The sequence below is a fragment of the Ranitomeya imitator genome, chromosome 5 (genome assembly GCF_032444005.1).
Source record: "Ranitomeya imitator isolate aRanImi1 chromosome 5, aRanImi1.pri, whole genome shotgun sequence".
Lineage (NCBI taxonomy): Eukaryota > Metazoa > Chordata > Amphibia > Anura > Dendrobatidae > Ranitomeya > Ranitomeya imitator.
The window spans coordinates 213,296,580-213,314,822 of NC_091286.1; the positions used below are offsets into that span (position 1 = coordinate 213,296,580).

The following is an 18,243-nucleotide window of genomic DNA, read 5'->3' on the forward strand; positions in this document are numbered from 1 at the left end:
CAATGAATATCCGTGACAGAAGGACAGAGAGACGGAAGTGACCCTTAGACAATTATATAGTAGATATATATATATATATATAGATATATATATATATATATATATATATATATATATATATATACATATATATATATATATATATAATATGTGCTGTAATATTAGAAATTACATAAAGTAGAAGGTTACAATGGTAAAGATGTTGGTAAATTGAACTTTGCAAAGCATTTATTTGCAGATATAGTTTGTAATTAACTAGATGATGTTTATATTCTAACTAATCTAGAGAGAAAACATGGAAATATTATTCCAATAATGTCTAGCTAATGTTAACATGGCTTACCTGCATGCATTAACTATGCTTACCTGCATGCATTAAGAAGTGCTTTCGTGCCAGGAAATATCTGTGACAGCGTTGTGTAACAAGGAATAGCAACTGCATTGTAAAATCCCATCTACACAGAGGAAGTGATCATCAGTATGTTTGTACAGAGACAATAAAACATTGATTGTTCATTATTCAGTCATTGCATTGTACATTCACAGTCAATCTGATTTTACATAAATGAAATACCACCGAAACATCAATAAAAGCAGATCTCAGTCCCAGGTTATTCACACAATAATTATGGAATAGTTACTAAAATGCATTTAAAGGGATACTTCCATCAGAAAGGGATATGGATATTTTGTTAAAACAATGTTTAAAAGAAACTTTTTTTCTTTTTCAGATTAATTGGCATTTGATTTAGGCAAAACATACATTTATAAATTAGATATGAATTACTGTTCTTTTCTAGCTATGATTTCAGAGAGAAAAGTCTTGAAAGAGGGCAGCAGGTAATCTCAGTTTGCTGCAGCTGTCATCTAATTAGAATAGTATACAGCAGATTGGAAAATTAGTGGCGTCCCTAGCGTCCGATGGGCCCCGATGCATGAATTGGACCTGCACACTTCCATCCTGGTATATACAGTGGGGCAAAAAAGTATTTAGTCAGTCAGCAATAGTGCAAGTTCCACCACTTAAAAAGATGAGAGGTGTCTGTAATTTACATCATAGGTAGACCTCAACTATGGGAGACAAACTGAGAAAAAAAAATCCAGAAAACCACATTGTCTGTTTTTTTATCATTTTATTTGCATATTATGGTGGAAAATAAGTATTTGGTCAGAAACAAACAATCAAGATTTCTGGCTCTCACAGACCTGTAACTTCTTTAAGAGTCTCCTCTTTCCTCCACTCATTACCTGTAGTAATGGCACCTGTTTAAACTTGTTATCAGTATAAAAAGACACCTGTGCACACCCTCAAACAGTCTGACTCCAAACTCCACTATGGTAAAGACCAAAGAGCTGTCAAAGGACACCAGAAACAAAATTGTAGCCCTGCACCAGGCTGGGAAGACTGAATCTGCAATAGCCAACCAGCTTGGAGTGAAGAAATCAACAGTGGGAGCAATAATTAGAAAATGGAAGACATACAAGACCACTGATAATCTCCCTCGATCTGGGGCTCCACGCAAAATCCCACCCCGTGGGGTCAGAATGATCACAAGAACTGTGAGCAAAAATCCCAGAACCACGCGGGGGGACCTAGTGAATGAACTGCAGAGAGCTGGGACCAATGTAACAAGGCCTACCATAAGTAACACACTACGCCACCATGGACTCAGATCCTGCAGTGCCAGACATGTCCCACTGCTTAAGCCAGTACATGTCCGGGCCCGTCTGAAGTTTGCTAGAGAGCATTTGGATGATCCAGAGGAGTTTTGGGAGAATGTCCTATGGTCTGATGAAACCAAACTGGAACTGTTTGGTAGAAACACAACTTGTCGTGTTTGGAGGAAAAAGAATACTGAGTTGCATCCATCAAACACCATACCTACTGTAAAGCATGGTGGTGGAAACATCATGCTTTGGGGCTGTTTCTCTGCAAAGGGGCCAGGACAACTGATCCGGGTACATGAAAGAATGAATGGGGCCATGTATCGTGAGATTTTGAGTGCAAACCTCCTTCCATCAGCAAGGGCATTGAAGATGAAACGTGGCTGGGTCTTTCAACATGACAATGATCCAAAGCACACCGCCAGGGCAACGAAGGAGTGGCTTCGTAAGAAGCATTTCAAGGTCCTGGAGTGGCCTAGCCAGTCTCCAGATCTCAACCCTATAGAAAACCTTTGGAGGGAGTTGAAAGTCCGTGTTGCCAAGCGAAAAGCCAAAAACATCACTGCTCTAGAGGAGATCTGCATGGAGGAATGGGCCAACATACCAACAACAGTGTGTGGCAACCTTGTGAAGACTTACAGAAAACGTTTGACCTCTGTCATTGCCAACAAAGGATATATTACAAAGTATTGAGATGAAATTTTGTTTCTGACCAAATACTTATTTTCCACCATAATATGCAAATAAAATGTTAAAAAAACAGACAATGTGATTTTCTGGATTTTTTTTTCTCAGTTTATCTCCCATAGTTGAGGTCTACCTATGATGTAAATTACAGATGCCTCTCATCTTTTTAAGTGGTGGAACTTGCACTATTGCTGACTGACTAAATACTTTTTTGCCCCACTGTACGTCCCTTATCCTTGTCCCCATTCCTGGTATATACAGTCATGGTCAAAAGTATTGACACCCCTGCAATTCTGTCAGATAATACTCATTTTCTTCCTGAAAATGATTGCAAACACAAATTATTTGGTATTATCTTCATTTAATTTGTCTTAAATGAAAAAACACAAAAGAGAATGAAGCAAAAAGCAAAACATTGATCATTTCACACAAAACTCCAAAAATGGGCCAGACAAAAGTATTGGCACCCTCAGCCTAATACTTGGTTGCACAACCTTTAGCCAAAATAACTGCGACCAACCGCTCCCGGAAACCATCAATGATTTTCCTAGAATGCTCTGCTGGAATTTTAGACCATTCTTCTTTGGCAAACTGCTCCAGGTCCCTGATATTTGTAGGGTGCCTTCTCCAAACTGCCATTTTTAGATCTCTCCACGGGTGTTCTATGGGATTCAGGTCTGAACTCATTGCTGGCCACCTTAGAAGTCTCCAGTGCTTTCTCTCAAACCATTTTCTAGTGCTTTTTGAAGTGTGTTTTGGGCCATTGTCCTGCTGGAAGACCCATGACCTCTGAGGGAGACCCAGCTTTTTCACACTGAGCCCTACATGCTGCAAAATTTGTTGGTAGTGTTCAGACTTCATAATGCCATGCACACGGTCAAGCAGTCCAGTGCCAGAGGCAGCAAAGCAACCCCAAGACATCAGGAAACCTCAGCCATGTTTGGCTGTAGGGACCTTGTTCTTTTCTTTGAATGCCTCTTTTTTTCTCCTGTAAACTCTATGTTGATGCCTTTGCCCAAAAAGCTCTACTTTTGTCTCATCTGACCAGAGAACATTCTTCCAAAATGTTTTAGGCTTTTTCAGGTAAGTTTTGGCAAACTCCAGCCTGGCTTTTTTATGTCTCGGGGTAAGAAGTGGGGTCTTCCTGGGTCTCCTTCCATACAGTCCCTTTTCATTCAGACGCCGATGGATAGTACGGGTTGACACTGTTGTACCCTCGGACTGCAGGGCAGCTTGATCTTGTTTGGATGTTAGTTGAGGTTCTTTATCCAACATCCACACAATCGTGCGTTGAAATCTTTTGTCAATTTTTCTTTTCTGTCCACATCTAGGGAGGATAGCCACAGTGCCATGGGCTTTAAACTTCTTGATGACACTGCGCACGGTAGACACAGGAACATTCAGGTCTTTGGAGATGGACTTGTAGCCTTGAGAGTGCTCATGCTTCCTCACAATTTGGTTTCCCAAGTCCTCAGACAGTTCTTTGGTCTTCTTTCTTTTCTCCATGCTCAAAGTGGTACACACAAGGACATAGGACAGAGGTTGAGTCAACTTTAATCCATGTCAACTGGCTGCAAGTGTGATTTAGTTACTGCAAACACCTGTTAAGTGCCACAGGTAAATTACAGGTGCTGGTAATTACACAAATTAGAGAAGCATCACATGATTTTTCGAAGAGTGCTAATACTTTTGTCCACCCCCTTTTTTATGTTTGGTGTGGAATTATATCCAATTTGGCTTTAGGACAATTCTTTTTGTGTTTTTTCATTTAAGACAAATTAAATGAAGATAATTATACCAAATAATTTGTGTTTGCAATCATTTTCAGGAAGAAAATGAGTATTATCTGACAGAATTGCAGGGGTGTCAATACTTTTGGCCATGACTGTATATTCCCCTTCCTGGTATATATGTCCCTTATGCTGAAGGACCCCATGCTGGAATATACATCCCCATTCTGGTATATGTCCCCCGTTCTGCCGCTGTTCTTTAATGCATAGAAAAAAATAATAATTATATTCACCTCCCATCTGCTCCTACAAACGAGTTTGTTTTGTTCACATTAGAGGAACCATTATGATTTTATGACATAATAAAAGTGAAGTTTTATCTACTACTACATGCTGCTTCACTGGAGGATCTGTCTCTCCTCTTACTTAATTGTATATAGTTTATTTACATTAATGCGTGCTCATCATTATGTCGTGTCATTTTCTTCCCTTTAGCTTCTAGTTTTTCTATACATGATGCAGCATCCTATCTTTGATGTTTAAACTGATGGTGCACTCGGTTTCCATGTATACGAAAGCTGCCATGCGCCCCAAGTCATGTGCACAGCTACGTTAGCTGTTGGCTTCTGACTGGCCGGCAGGATGTATTGCCGCTCATGGACTCGACGGGTTTCAGTGCCACAATGCACTTCAGCTGAATGTGTCTGGAAAAACCTAAACTATGTCTCTCGTGGGGGATATGGTTCCATTCCTAGCATGTTTTCTTACCACTTAGGACGCCATACCTTATATTATATATATTTGGGTTCTATTGGTTTACCAGCCGTATGAGCTATGGTATTGTTTGAGACTATATTATTGGGTGTCTTGTACTAGATGATTTATGCGGCTGTAGACTTCTCTTAGTATTCATTGCATTTTATTCTCATATCTACTGGGATTAGGCACCTAGTATTATATATGACATATTGTTTATGTTAACCTCTGTGTGAGGAAAATTTGTTGCTTATTATTACTTGACATCTATTATATACATGACATTATTTAGAAAGGGGGCCTCAACCTATAGCTTGGGAGCCACATGTGGCTCGCGGTCGTACGAATTGTGGCTTGCAGCTGTATGCCAGCTTGGTGCATTAGCTCCAGTTCTATCAAACAGGTATGAAGAGCAAATCTGAAAATGGTGAATTTTGTGAGCAGCTCTACACAGAAGAGCAGATCTGGATGCACATATAATGGTCTTCAGGGTTTTGAGATGATTTAAGTAAGGTACGCTGGAGACAAGATGATACCACAAGTCAGAGGAGGTGTTTGAAGCTGGATGTGACAGTGCCTTAGGAGTGCTTTATAGGAGAATACTGAATGGGGGGTAAGGTGGGAACCCCTGGATCTTCGTATACTGTTTTGGGGTGATTTTTGTGGAAAAGCTTTGGTTACCATTAAGTCTGTAATGGGGGCTTTGGTTGCCATTATTACGAGGGGGGTGGGAGCTGAATGTGGCTCGCAACCCTCTCTGAAGGCTGGATGTGGCTTGTGACCCTCTCTGAGTTGAATGTGGCTCTCAACGTCAGAAACGTTGGGGACCTCTGATTTAGAATAACCTCCTTGTGAGGGTATTGTGTGTCTCATCAATACTTGACATATATTACTAATTCAGTGTTTGGTGTATGTTGCCGATTATATACTGAATATATTATTGCTAGGAGTTATGTTACAAACTTATGATAAAAAGCATCCAGTCATGACCAATTATCAAAAATAAATTGTGGCCCATGTCTGTTCTTTAATCATATGTATTTCAGGGTTTGCACTTGTTTTAACGAATGGTACATTAGTAAAATTTGTAATTTTGAGGTGTGTGCATCGGCATTGTATGTATTTTCCTCTCTTTTGGTGAATGTGCGTCCGGTTGTGGTCCTCTGCAGACATGGTGCAAACAGGGAAATATTAAGGAGAATATGTATAATAATCAGCAAAGTGAGGAGGTACAAGCAGGACAAATCTAGGTTTGTATACCACAATTCTGTACATTACTAATATGGAGCTTGCACTTGAAATGGATTGAATAACTGATACACTTCTATTACAGATTTGTTCATATTGACTTTAATGATTTAAGAAAAGGCTCAAGCAACAATCCTTTGTGTTTTTTTAGCTAAAAAAAAAAATGAGTTGCAACTGGATCAGTTTGTTAAATCATCGAAGTCAATGTAAACAGATGTGTTTTAACCCCTTAAGCCACAAGGGTGGTTTGCACGTTAATGACCGGGCCAATTTTTACAATTCTGACCACTGTCCCTTTATGAGGTTATAACTCTGGAACGCTTCAACGGATCCCAGTGATTCTGACACGGTTTTCTCATGACATATTGTACTTCATGATAGTGGTAACATTTCTTAGATATAACGTGTGTTTATTTGTGAAAAAAAAGGAAATTTGGCGAAAATTTGGAAAATTTTGCAATTTTCCAACTTTGAATTTTTATGCCCTTACATTACAGAGATATGTCAAACAAAATAATTAATAAGTAACATTTCCCACATGTCTACTTTACATCAGCACAATTTTGGAACCAAATTTTTTTTTGTTAGGCAGTTATAAGGGTTAAAAGTTGACCAGCAATTTCTCATTTTTACAACACCAATATTTTTTAGGGACCACATCACATTTGAAGTAATTTTGAGGGGTCTATATGATTGAAAATAACCAAGTGTGACACCATTCTAAAAACTTCACCCCTCAAGGTGCTCAAAACCACATTCAAGAAGTTTATTAACCCTTCAGGTGTTTTACAGGAATTTTTGGAATGTTTAAAAAAAAATGAACATTTAACTTTTTTTCACAAAAAATTTACTTCAGCTCCAATTTATTTTATTTTACCAAGGATAACAGGAGAAAATGGCCCCCAAAAGTTGTTGTGCCATTTGTTCTGAGTACGCCAATACCCCATATGTGAGGGTAAACCACTGTTTGGGCGCATGGCAGAGCGCGGAAGGGAAGGAGCGCCGTTTCATTTTCAATGCAAAATTGACTGGAATTGAGATGGGACGCCATGTTGCGTTTGAAGAGCCCCTGATGTGCCTAAACATTGAAGCCCCTCACAAGTGACACCATTTTGGAAAGTAGACCCCCTAAGGAACTTATCTAGATGTGTTTTGACAGCTTTGAACCCCCAAGTGTTTCACTACAGTTTATAACGCAGAGCCGTGAAAATAAAAATTATTTTTTTTTTCACAAAAATTATTTTTTAGCCCCCTGTTTTGTATTTTTCCAAGGGTAACAGGAGAAATTCGACTGCAAAAGTTGTTGTCCAATTTGTCCTGAGTACGCTGATACTCCATATATGGGGGGTAACCACAGTTTGGGCGCATGGCAGAGCTCAGAAGGGAAGGAGCGCCATTTGGAATGCAGACGTAGATGGATTGGTCTGCAGGCGTCACGTTGCATTTCCAGAGCCCCTGATGCACCTAAACAGTAGAAACCCCCCACATGTGACACCATTTTAGAAACTAGACCCCCTAAGGAACTTATCTAGATGTGTTGTGAGAACTTTGAACCCCCAAGTGTTTCACTACAGTTTATAACGCAGAGTCGTGAAAATAAAAATAAATTTTTTCCCACAAAAATGTTTTTTTTAGCCCCACAAATATTTATTTTCCCAAGGGTAACAAGAGAAATTGGACCCCGATAGTTGTTGTCCAATTTGTCCTGAGTATGCTGATACCCCATATGTTGGGGTAAACCCCTGTTTTGGCGCACGGAAGAGCTCGGAAGGGAAGGAGCAATGTTTTACTTTTTCAACGCAGAATTGGCTGGAATTGAGATCTGACGCCATGTCGTGTTTGGAGAGCCCCGATGTGCCTAAACAGTGGAAACGCCCAATTCTAACTGAAACCCTATCCCAAACACAACCCTAACCACACCCCTAACCCTAACACACCCCTAACCCTAATCCCAACCGTAAATGTAATCCAAACCCTAACCCTAACTTTAGCCCCAGCCCTAATCCTAACTTTAGCCTCAACCCTTACTGTAGCCCCAACCCTAACCCTAACCGTAGCCCTAACTCTAGCCCTAACCCTAGCCCCAACCCTAACCCTAGCCCCAACCCTAGCCCCAACCCTAGCCCCAACCCTAATGGGAAAATGGAAATAAATACATTTTTTTAATTTTTTATGTTTCCCTAACTAAGGTGGTGATGAAGGGGGGTTTGATTTACTTTTATAGCTGGTTTTTAGCGGATTTTTATGATTGGCAGCCGTCACACACTAAAAGATGCTTTTTATTGCAAAAAATATTTTTTGCGTTACCACATTTTGAGACATATAATTTTTCCATATTTTGGTTCACGTAGTCATGTGAGTTCTTGATTTTTGCGGGACCAGTTGACGTTTTTATTGGTAACATTTTCGGGCACGTGACATTTTTTGATCGCTTTTTATTCCGATTTTTGTGAGGCAGAATGACCAAAAACCAGCTATTCATGAATTTCTTTTTTTGGGCGGGGGCGTTTATACCGTTCCACGTTTGGTAAAATTACAGCGATACCTCATTTAGATTTTTTTTTATGTTTTGGCGCTTTTATACAATAAAAACTATTTTATAGAAAAAATAATTATTTTTGCATCGCTTTATTCTGAGGAGTATAACTTTTTTATTTTTTTGCTGATGATGCTGTATGGCTGCTCGTTTTTTGCGGGACTAGATGACGTTTTCAGCGATACCATGGTTATTTATATCCGTCTTTTTGATCACGTGTTATTCCACTTTTTGTCTGGCGGTATGATAATAAAGCGTTGTTTTTTGCCTCTTTTTTTTTTACGGTGTTCACTGAAGGGGTTAACTAGTGGGCCAGTTTTATAGGTCGGGTCGTTACGGACGCGGGGATACTAAATATGTGTACTTTTATTTTTTTTTTATTATTTAGATAAAGAAATGTATTTATGGGAACAATATTTTTTTTTCTCTTTATTTAGGATTTTTTTTTTTTTACTTCTTTACATTGTCCCAGGGGAGACATCACTGTATAGTGACAGACCGCTGATCTGACACTTTGCAGAGCACTGTGTCAGATCAGCGATTTGACGTGCACTGCTCCTGGCTTACCATTGCCTACTCTGAGCAGGCACTTGGTAAGCCACCTCCCTGCAGGACCCGGAAGTAGCCCCGCGGCCATTTTGAATCCGGGGCCTGCAGTGAGGAGATGCTCGGTACAAGGTGAGCACATCGCCTTGTACTGATCATCTCAGGGAAGCCTGCAGGGAGCCCCCTCCCTGCGCGATGCTTCCCTGAACCGCCGGAACACTGCGATCATATTAAATCGCAGTGAGCCGGGGGTTAATGTGCCGGGGGTGGTCCATGACTGCTCCTGGTACATAGTGCCGGTTGTCAGCTGCGATAGTTAGCTGACACCCGGCCGCGATCCCCCCCGTGAGCGCAGCCAATCGCATATGACGTACTATCCCATCACAGGGAATTAAGTGCCAAGTCACCTTGACGGGATAGTACGTCATATGGGATTAAGGGTGCATATCAGTTATTCAAGCCATTTGATACTTTGAAACCGATCGTGTTTGTGGAAACATTTTAGATGACTGCTGAACATGTGAACTCAGCCTTAAATTGTGCAATGCTGGGCTACTGGAAAGTTGGGAGACAACCAATTCATGTATATCTCCATACTTTTACCATATAGGTTTCTATAAGCAAAAATGATATCCAGCAATGTTATCTACTCGCAAAAATGTAAAAATACTGCTGGATGTACAGGATGCATGAAGCGTCAAAATGTATCTAATTTGGACTTACATCAGTGTCCACAAAAATGATCTAAAATATGACTTACTTGGGGGTAGCAGATGACAAATAACCCCTCTAAAAAGTGACCTGAGAGGCAGTCACCCAGAAGACTCTTAACCCAAGCTCACTCTTGCCTGCTTCTGTCACTTTTCACGCTATAGAAGTGTTTTGCCATAATACGGTTTGCAAGTCAAACACAGAATAGTGGTTGGTACAACCACTTAGACCCCTCAAAAAAATTGTGACAACAGGCTAGTTTAAGTTCCATTCACAATCAGGGAGCAAGAAGTAGAAGCCTTTTTTCAAAGGGAATAAAGCTCCAAAACCAGATTTCGGTAGATAACTGTTGAACAAAAATTGTCCAGCCTACAGCCATCTCCCTGACTTTCATACAAAGAAGCTCTCCTGTGTTCCCCATCAAAGAATAATTGGCAGACTTCTCTGGTAAGCGGCTTAGCTCTATAAAGATTAGCTACTGGATCCTTCCCTCCCCTGACACCATGTAATGGGTGAAGAGTCAAAGGGCCCCCATACATATTAGATTGCAGTTCGATTCCACCAATATTGGCAAATTTACCAGATTTAGTTTAATTTATATTCTTTTAGGGTGATGTGAATTCTATAATAACTGACTATCATCAGGAACAACCCTGCTTTGTAACTCCTGGATCAGCCTTATGTAGGAGCAGAATCTACTGTAGTGATGAATGTAACCCCAACAGATCACGAGTGCATACCTCAAAGTTACATGATGCATCAACTTTTAAGAACAGGTTTATGACATAATAACCTAGCTCTTAAAACTATTTTAGTCCATACTAAATTTCCAAATTCATTAAAGGAATGCTAACCCCTTAGTGACAGAGTCAATTTGTTACTTAATGACCAAGCCAATTTTTACAATTCTGACCACTGTCACTTTATAAGGTTATAGCTCTGGAACACTTCAACAGATCCCACTGATTCGGAGACTGTTTTTTCATGACATACAGGTCCTTCTCAAAAAATTAGCATATAGTGTTAAATTTCATTATTTACCATAATGTAATGATTACAATTAAACTTTCATATATAGATTCATTATCCACCAACTGAAATTTGTCAGGTCTTTTATTGTTTTAATACTGATGATTTTGGCATACAACTCCTTTTGATAACCCAAAAAACCTGTCTCAATAAATTAGCATATCAAGAAAAGGTTCTCTAAACGACCTATTACCCTAATCTTCTGAATCAACTAATTAACTCTAAACACATGCAAAAGATACCTGAGGCTTTTATAAACTCCCTGCCTGGTTCATTACTCAAAACCCCCATCATGGGTAAGACTAGTGACCTGACAGATCTCAAGAAGGCCATCATTGACACCCTCAAGCAAGAGGGTAAGACCCAGAAAGAAATTTCTCAACAAATAGGCTGTTCCCAGAGTGCTGTATCAAGGCACCTCAATGGTAAGTCTGTTGGAAGGAAACAATGTGGCAGAAAACGCTGTACAACGAGAAGAGGAGACCGGACCCTGAGGAAGATTGTGGAGAAGGACCGATTCCAGACCTTGGGGAACCTGAGGAAGCAGTGGACTGAGTCTGGTGTGGAAACATCCAGAGCCACCGTGCACAGGCGTGTGCAGGAAATGGGCTACAGGTGCCGCATTCCCCAGGTAAAGCCACTTTTGAACCATAAACAGCGGCAGAGGCGCCTGACCTGGGCTACAGAGAAGCGGTCCCAAGTACTTTTTTCTGATGAAAGCAAATTTTGCATGTCATTCGGAAATCAAGGTGCCAGAGTCTGGAGGAAGACTGGGGAGAAGGAAATGCCAAAATGCCTGAAGTCCAGTGTCAAGTACCCACAGTCAGTGATGGTGTGGGGTGCCATGTCAGCTGCTGGTGTTGGTCCACTGTGTTTCATCAAGGGCAGGGTCAATGCAGCTAGCTATCAGGAGATTTTGGAGCACTTCATGCTTCCATCGGCTGAAATGCTTTATGGAGATGAAGATTTCATTTTTCAGCACGACCTGGCACCTGCTCACAGTGCCAAAACCACTGGTAAATGGTTTACTGACCATGGTATTACTGTGCTCAATTGGCCTGCCAACTCTCCTGACCTGAACCCCATAGAGAATCTGTGGGATATTGTGAAGAGAAAGTTGAGAGACGCAAGACCCAACACTCTGGATGAGCTTAAGGCCGCTATTGAAGCATCCTGGGCCTCCATAACATCTCAGCAGTGTCACAGGCTGATTGCCTCCATGCCACGCCGCATTGAAGCAGTCATTTCTGCCAAAGGATTCCCGACCAAGTATTGAGTGCATAACTGAACATTATTATTTGATGGTTTTTTTATTTGTTATTAAAAAACACTTTTATTTGATTGGATGGGTGAAATATGCTAATTTATTGAGACAGGTTTTTTGGGTTATCAGGAGTTGTATGCCAAAATCATCAGTATTAAAACAATAAAAGACCTGACAAATTTCAGTTGGTGAATATTGAATCTATAATATATGAAAGTTTAATTGTAATCATTACATTATGGTAAATAATGAAATTTAACACTATATGCTAATTTTTTGAGAAGGACCTGTATTGTACTTCATGTTAGTGGTAAAAATTTATTTGCTATAACTTCTGTTTATGAAAAAAATTGAAATTTTGAAAATTTTCAATTTTTTAATTTTTGTACACTTAAATCAGAGAGTGGTGTCCTACAAAATTTTTTTTAGGACGTTATAAGGGTTAAAAGTTGACCAGAGATTTCTCATTTTTCCAACACAATTTACAAACAATTTTTTTAGGGACCACCTCACATTTGAATGGAGTTTGAGGGGTCAATATAAAAGAAAATACCCAAAAGTGACACCATTCTAAAAACTACCCCCTTCAAAAAAATGGACCACAAAATTTGTTGTACAATTTCTCCCAAGTACGCCAATACCCTGTATGTGGGGAAAAGCAAAATTGGCTGGAATCATGTCACGTTTTAGAGACCCCCTGATATACCTAAACAGTGGAACCCCCCCAATTCTAACTCCAACCTTAACCCCAACACACCCCTTACCCTAATCTCATCCCTAACCATAACCCTAACCGTAATCCAAACCACAACCCTAACTTTAGCCCAACTCTAACCCTAGCCCAATTCTAACTTTAGCCCAACTCTACCCCTAATGGAAAAATATAAATAAATACATTTTATTCTTTTAACCTATCTAAATGGAGTGATAAAGGGGGGTTTGATTTACTATTTTAACCGCCCGGTAGCGAGACCCTGGAGAAATTCTGACTCTGGGGGGCGCTATACACTTATTTTTCAGCGCCGTTAAAAAGCATTTGGAATTTTGATAAATTATTCTTTTGTTCAGCTGGATGATGATTATATGTTGATGCCAGGGGCATCTGGCAGAAACTTTCAAATAGAGAACACAGAGGCGCTCAGCAAAGGGTTCCAGTGTATGGGAGCCTTTAGTCAGGAATCGCTAAAGCAATTCCCTCAAGGAGCATAGAGAAAAAAAAAGAGAAGAGAGAAGAAGATGACTACTAAAAGGTTGATCAAAATAGAAAAAAAAAAGTCCAATCAAGGGAAAAAAATAGCTCTTTTCCCTCCCACAAGAAATAGCACTGCATTTTACTTGTCTATGAGTTGTGCCTGGTATTGCAGCTTATTTGTCAACTCCATTCTAGTGAATGAGTCTAGTACCAGACATAGCCCAATATTTAATTTCCAGATGTCTTGGGATCATGACATGCTAAGCTGCAGGATCTGCTGATCTATTGGGAAAGGTCACCTATTTACTGCTTTCCGAAGGCAGAATCTAACAAGCTGGTTCTTTGTTTGGCCTTGGGATAAGCAGCAGTCCAAGGTGTCCTACAACAGTGTGTCTCCGTCTCCTACTAAATAAGCACTCACATTAGGCAGAATGGCTAGTAGGCAGATTAAAATAGGGTTTTAGCGCATTAAACTATTTTCTAGACTACTATTTAATTTCAAACATCCATAAATCTATACATGATTAACAGTCGTAGGTTATGGAGTTTGATTAGTTCTGTTCATTATAAAAGTAAGACAAAAATTGAATTTTTAGTTCAAAATAGTAGTGCTATGTTATTATACTGGTAAAAGATTATCTACCTGCCCCTGAGGAATTTCATCCTTCTTCTCTCTGTCCATCATTGGTATGGGGGAAATACCAAGCCTTTTCATTTCATCACCCTTTAAAATAGAAATCCATGTAATCTATCAATAATCACACACAACGCTGTTGTAAGATTTCATTACCGCCAACTCCAATGTGCATGAACCTAAGACGTTGAGAACTTCATAAAAACCAGATCACACTAAGAATATAAAGAGGTACGTGTATACAACACCTGAATCCGCCTTCTACAACCCCTGGCAAAAATTATGGAATCGCCAGCCTTGGAGGATGTTCATTCAGAAGTTTAAATTTTGTACAAAAAAGCAGATCACAGACATGGCACAAAACTAAAGTCATTTTAAATGGCAACTTTCTGGCTTTAACCCTGCTGTTCTGTTCGGGTCATAGTGACCCGAACAGACTTTTTGCGGCCCTGTAGATTTTTTTCTGTAAGTCTCTCAAACTTGAGACTCCTTGACTTTTCCTCATTTGGGGGAACCTACCTATGAGTATTTTTTTTTTTTTTTTCGTTTACTTTTTGCTACACGAAGAAAGTTACACTTGTTGTGTTCGGGTCATAGTGACCCGACATCGTTTTTTACAGCTGTGAGGCCATATTTTCAGTGAAATAAAGGAGTTATCACCTCAGTTGGGTCTATTTATTGCATCTACTATTGTATATCAATTGATTTATTTCCTAAATTATTTCAATGGGGTCGTACACGCGCTCTACCGGGGGTATGCATTGAGATCTGCGCACCATAAAAATGGCTTTATATTGATTATTTTTGGTGCGCAGTCTATTCTAAAATGTAGAGTGCATCCGGAGAGATCACTAGGTGTGCACTACACGTGTATATTATGCGCAGAACGGACTGCTCAGAACGCGCTGTCTAAGACGTTTTTTTTTTGTAAAGCTGAGCTGTAAAGTCTTGCAAATAATTTTTTTTTGCTAAGTAAGTCTGTCTTCCTGGCTTATCTGCTTGTTTTCAGAAGGGTTCTTATCTTCTCTGCTCTTATCAGTACACATATGCTAGCCCAGACATGTTACCTTTCAGTTTCTTTGGAGAGCAGCTGTGTGCTTCTACCCCCATGGCCTCTTCCGGCATCAAAAGAAAAAGATGCAGCTATTTCCCTTCTACTTGTGACAACAAGACGAGTATAACATGTTCTGGCTGTAAAACATTTCTATGCAAAAATCATGTGTACCGTTTTTCATGCAAGAATCCGTAAATTTAGATGCTCATGTAAATATATTCACATTGTAATGGTACAATTGTACAATGTACAATGGTACAATTTACAAAATATGTGTAGTTTTCTATTTTCGTTTTGCTCATTGGATGGATCTGTTTTTTCAGAATAAAAAAACAAAAAAAAAAGATTTCTAGTTCATTTTTCTTTTTTTTTTTACTACCAAACATGTTCACAAACAGTCTAGTAAGCAAAAAGTATAAAAAAAATGGAGTTAGAGTGTCTAAAATCAAGGTTTAATAAGCCGGGTCATAGTGACCCGGAACACTACAAGTGTATAGTAAATGCGAACAAAACAGCAGGGTTAAGAAACACTAAAAGAAATCAAGAACAAAAAATGTGGTAGTCAGCAATGGTTACTTTTTTTAACCAGGCATAGGGAAAAAATTATGGAATCACTCAATTCTGAGGAAAAAAATTATGGAATCATGAAAAACAAAAACAAAAAACACTTCAACACATCACTAGTATTTTGTTGCACCACCTCTGGCTTTTATAACAGCTTGCAGTCTCTGAGGCATGGACTTAATGAGTGTCAAGCAGTACTCTTCATCAATCTGGCTCCAACTTTCTCTGATTGCTGTTGCCAGATCAGCTTTGCAGGTTGGAGCCTTGTCATGGACCATTTTCTTCAACTTCCACCAAAGATTTTTAATTGGATTTAGATCCGGACTATTTGCAGGCCATGACATTGAGCTTATGTGTCTATTTTCAAGGAATGTTTTCACAGTTTTTGATCTATAGCAGAATGCAGTATTATCTTTAAAAATGATTTCATCATCCCCAAACATCCTTTCAATTGATGGGATAAGAAAAGTGTCCAAAATATCAACATAAACTTGTGCATTTATTGAAGATGTTATGACAGCCATCTCCCCAGTGCCTTTACTTGACACGCAGCCCCATATCATCAATGACTGTGGAAATTTGCTTGTTCTCTTCAGGCAATCATCTTTATACATCTCATTGGAACGGCACCAATCAAAAGTTCCAGCATCATCACCTTGCCCAATGCAGATTCGTGATTTATCACTGAAAATAACTTTCATCCAGTCATTTACAGTCCACGATTGCTTTTCCTTAGCCCATTGTAACCTTGTTTTTTCTGTTTAGGTGTTAATGATGTATTTCGATTAGCTTTTCTGTATGTAAATCCCATTTCCTTTAGGCGGTTTCTTACAGTTCGGTCACAGACGTTGACCTCAGTTTCCACCCATTCGTTCCTCATTTGTTTTGTTGTGCATTTCCTGTTTTGGAGACATATTGCTTTAAGTTTCCGGTCTTGACGCGTTGATGTCTTCCCTGGTCTACCAGTATGTTTGCCTTAAACAACCTTCCCATGTTGTTTGTATTTGGTCCAGATTTGATTCAGCTGACTGAACAACCAACATCTTTTGCAACACTGCATGATGATTTACCCTCTTTTAAGAGTTTGATAATCCTCTCCTTTGTTTCAACTGACATCTCTCCTGTTGGAGCCATGATTCATGTCAGTCCACTTGGTGCAACAGCTCTCCAAGGTGTGATCTCTTCTTTTTAGATGCAGACTAACAAGCAGATCTACGGTAATTTGATGCAGGTGTTATTTTTGGGTATGAAAATTTACAGGGTGATTCCATAATGTTTTCCTGAGAATTGAGTGATTCCATAATTTTCCCCTATGCTGGGTTAAAAAAAAGTAACCATTACTGACTACCACATTTTTTGTTCTTGATTTCTTTTAGTGTTTCTTAAAGAAAGAAAGTTGCCATTTGAAATGACTTTAGTTTTGTGCCATGTCTGTGATCTGCTTTTTTTTCTACAAAATTAAACAACTGAATGAACATCCTCCAAGGCCGGTGATTCCAAATTTTTCCCAGGGGTTGTATATGTAAAAAAGGGGCAAATTAAAAATTGATATATTTTAGTAGATAAACTATTTTGACATAAGTTCGGAGTGTGTTACACCATACAAAACCTGCCTGTTCTATAAAGTAGAGGAGTTGTGAGCTGCTAAATACATAGGATAAGATCATGTCACACACTATCATTAGAACATAGCTATGGCCATCCACTGTTGCCCTCTTAATTCTGTAAATACTCTACATACGACATTTCCCAAAGGTACTTGTATTCATTTCCAAAAACTTACCTCTGCCCAGAATTCAGCATATATGTCATCAGCGATCATTCTCGTTACCGGCCAAAATTTTGTCACAGAGCAAAGGTCACATGCTGTCATCATTAAACCTATTAAACGATCCCTGAAACAAAACAAGATACAGGGCTTAATGATACAAAAATCTATCAGATATATAACAATAGTAATGGCCCTTTTTGGTTGTTTATATTTAAAGGTTTGTTTATTGGGCAAGTACTGTATATTGTGTATCTGTTTTCTATCCCAAGTAAAGCATTAATGTAACTTCGAAAGTTATTTCAGTGCTACAAAGTATTTATGATAATATGGACTGGTGGATCTGGTAGAAAAGCTTAAAAGGTTGTCCCACAACTACATTTCTCTTTTAGACCCCACAGAACTTTTTTTTTCAGTTTGAATCATTTGATAAGCAAATGGTCGACTGATAATGAGGTTACAACTTGTTGTTGCGCCTCCTGGAATAGTTTTGATTTTTTTCTTAGAACTTTATAAGTATTGTAACCAGTATTAGAGAAAAGAAGTGGTTTCTAGTATACCATTTCTTATTGGCTGGTCTGAAGAAATACCCCATGTGCTTAAAAGATCTGTGTTACGACTCATACGGGACAACACACACTGAATAGTTTCAGGACTTTTTGAGAGTGAATCAAAGAACACAAGGGTGCAAATGTAACGGCAATGTCTTCACACAGGGTTTAAATATATATATATATATATATATATATATATATATATATATATATATATCTCTTTGAAGTTAAAATAAAGAGACAGAAGAAAATATTTAGCCAGTAGCCCCTGATATTAGGCAAATTTGATTTGTGTCCTGAGCCAA

General features: G+C 39.1%; 1 protein-coding gene across 2 annotated transcripts in view; it reads right to left on the reverse strand.

Moving 5' to 3' along the window:
* PDE10A (phosphodiesterase 10A) overlaps window positions 1–18,243 on the reverse strand; it is a 291,576-nt gene that overhangs the window by 9,759 nt on the left and 263,574 nt on the right. For both annotated transcript variants that reach the window (XM_069725886.1, XM_069725885.1), the window contains exons 19-21: window positions 17,400–17,511; window positions 14,008–14,088; window positions 367–455 (exon numbers count right to left, since the gene is read on the reverse strand). In XM_069725886.1, the coding sequence (XP_069581987.1) occupies window positions 367–455; window positions 14,008–14,088; window positions 17,400–17,511 (282 nt within the window). The remainder of the gene's footprint in view (window positions 1–366; window positions 456–14,007; window positions 14,089–17,399; window positions 17,512–18,243) is intronic.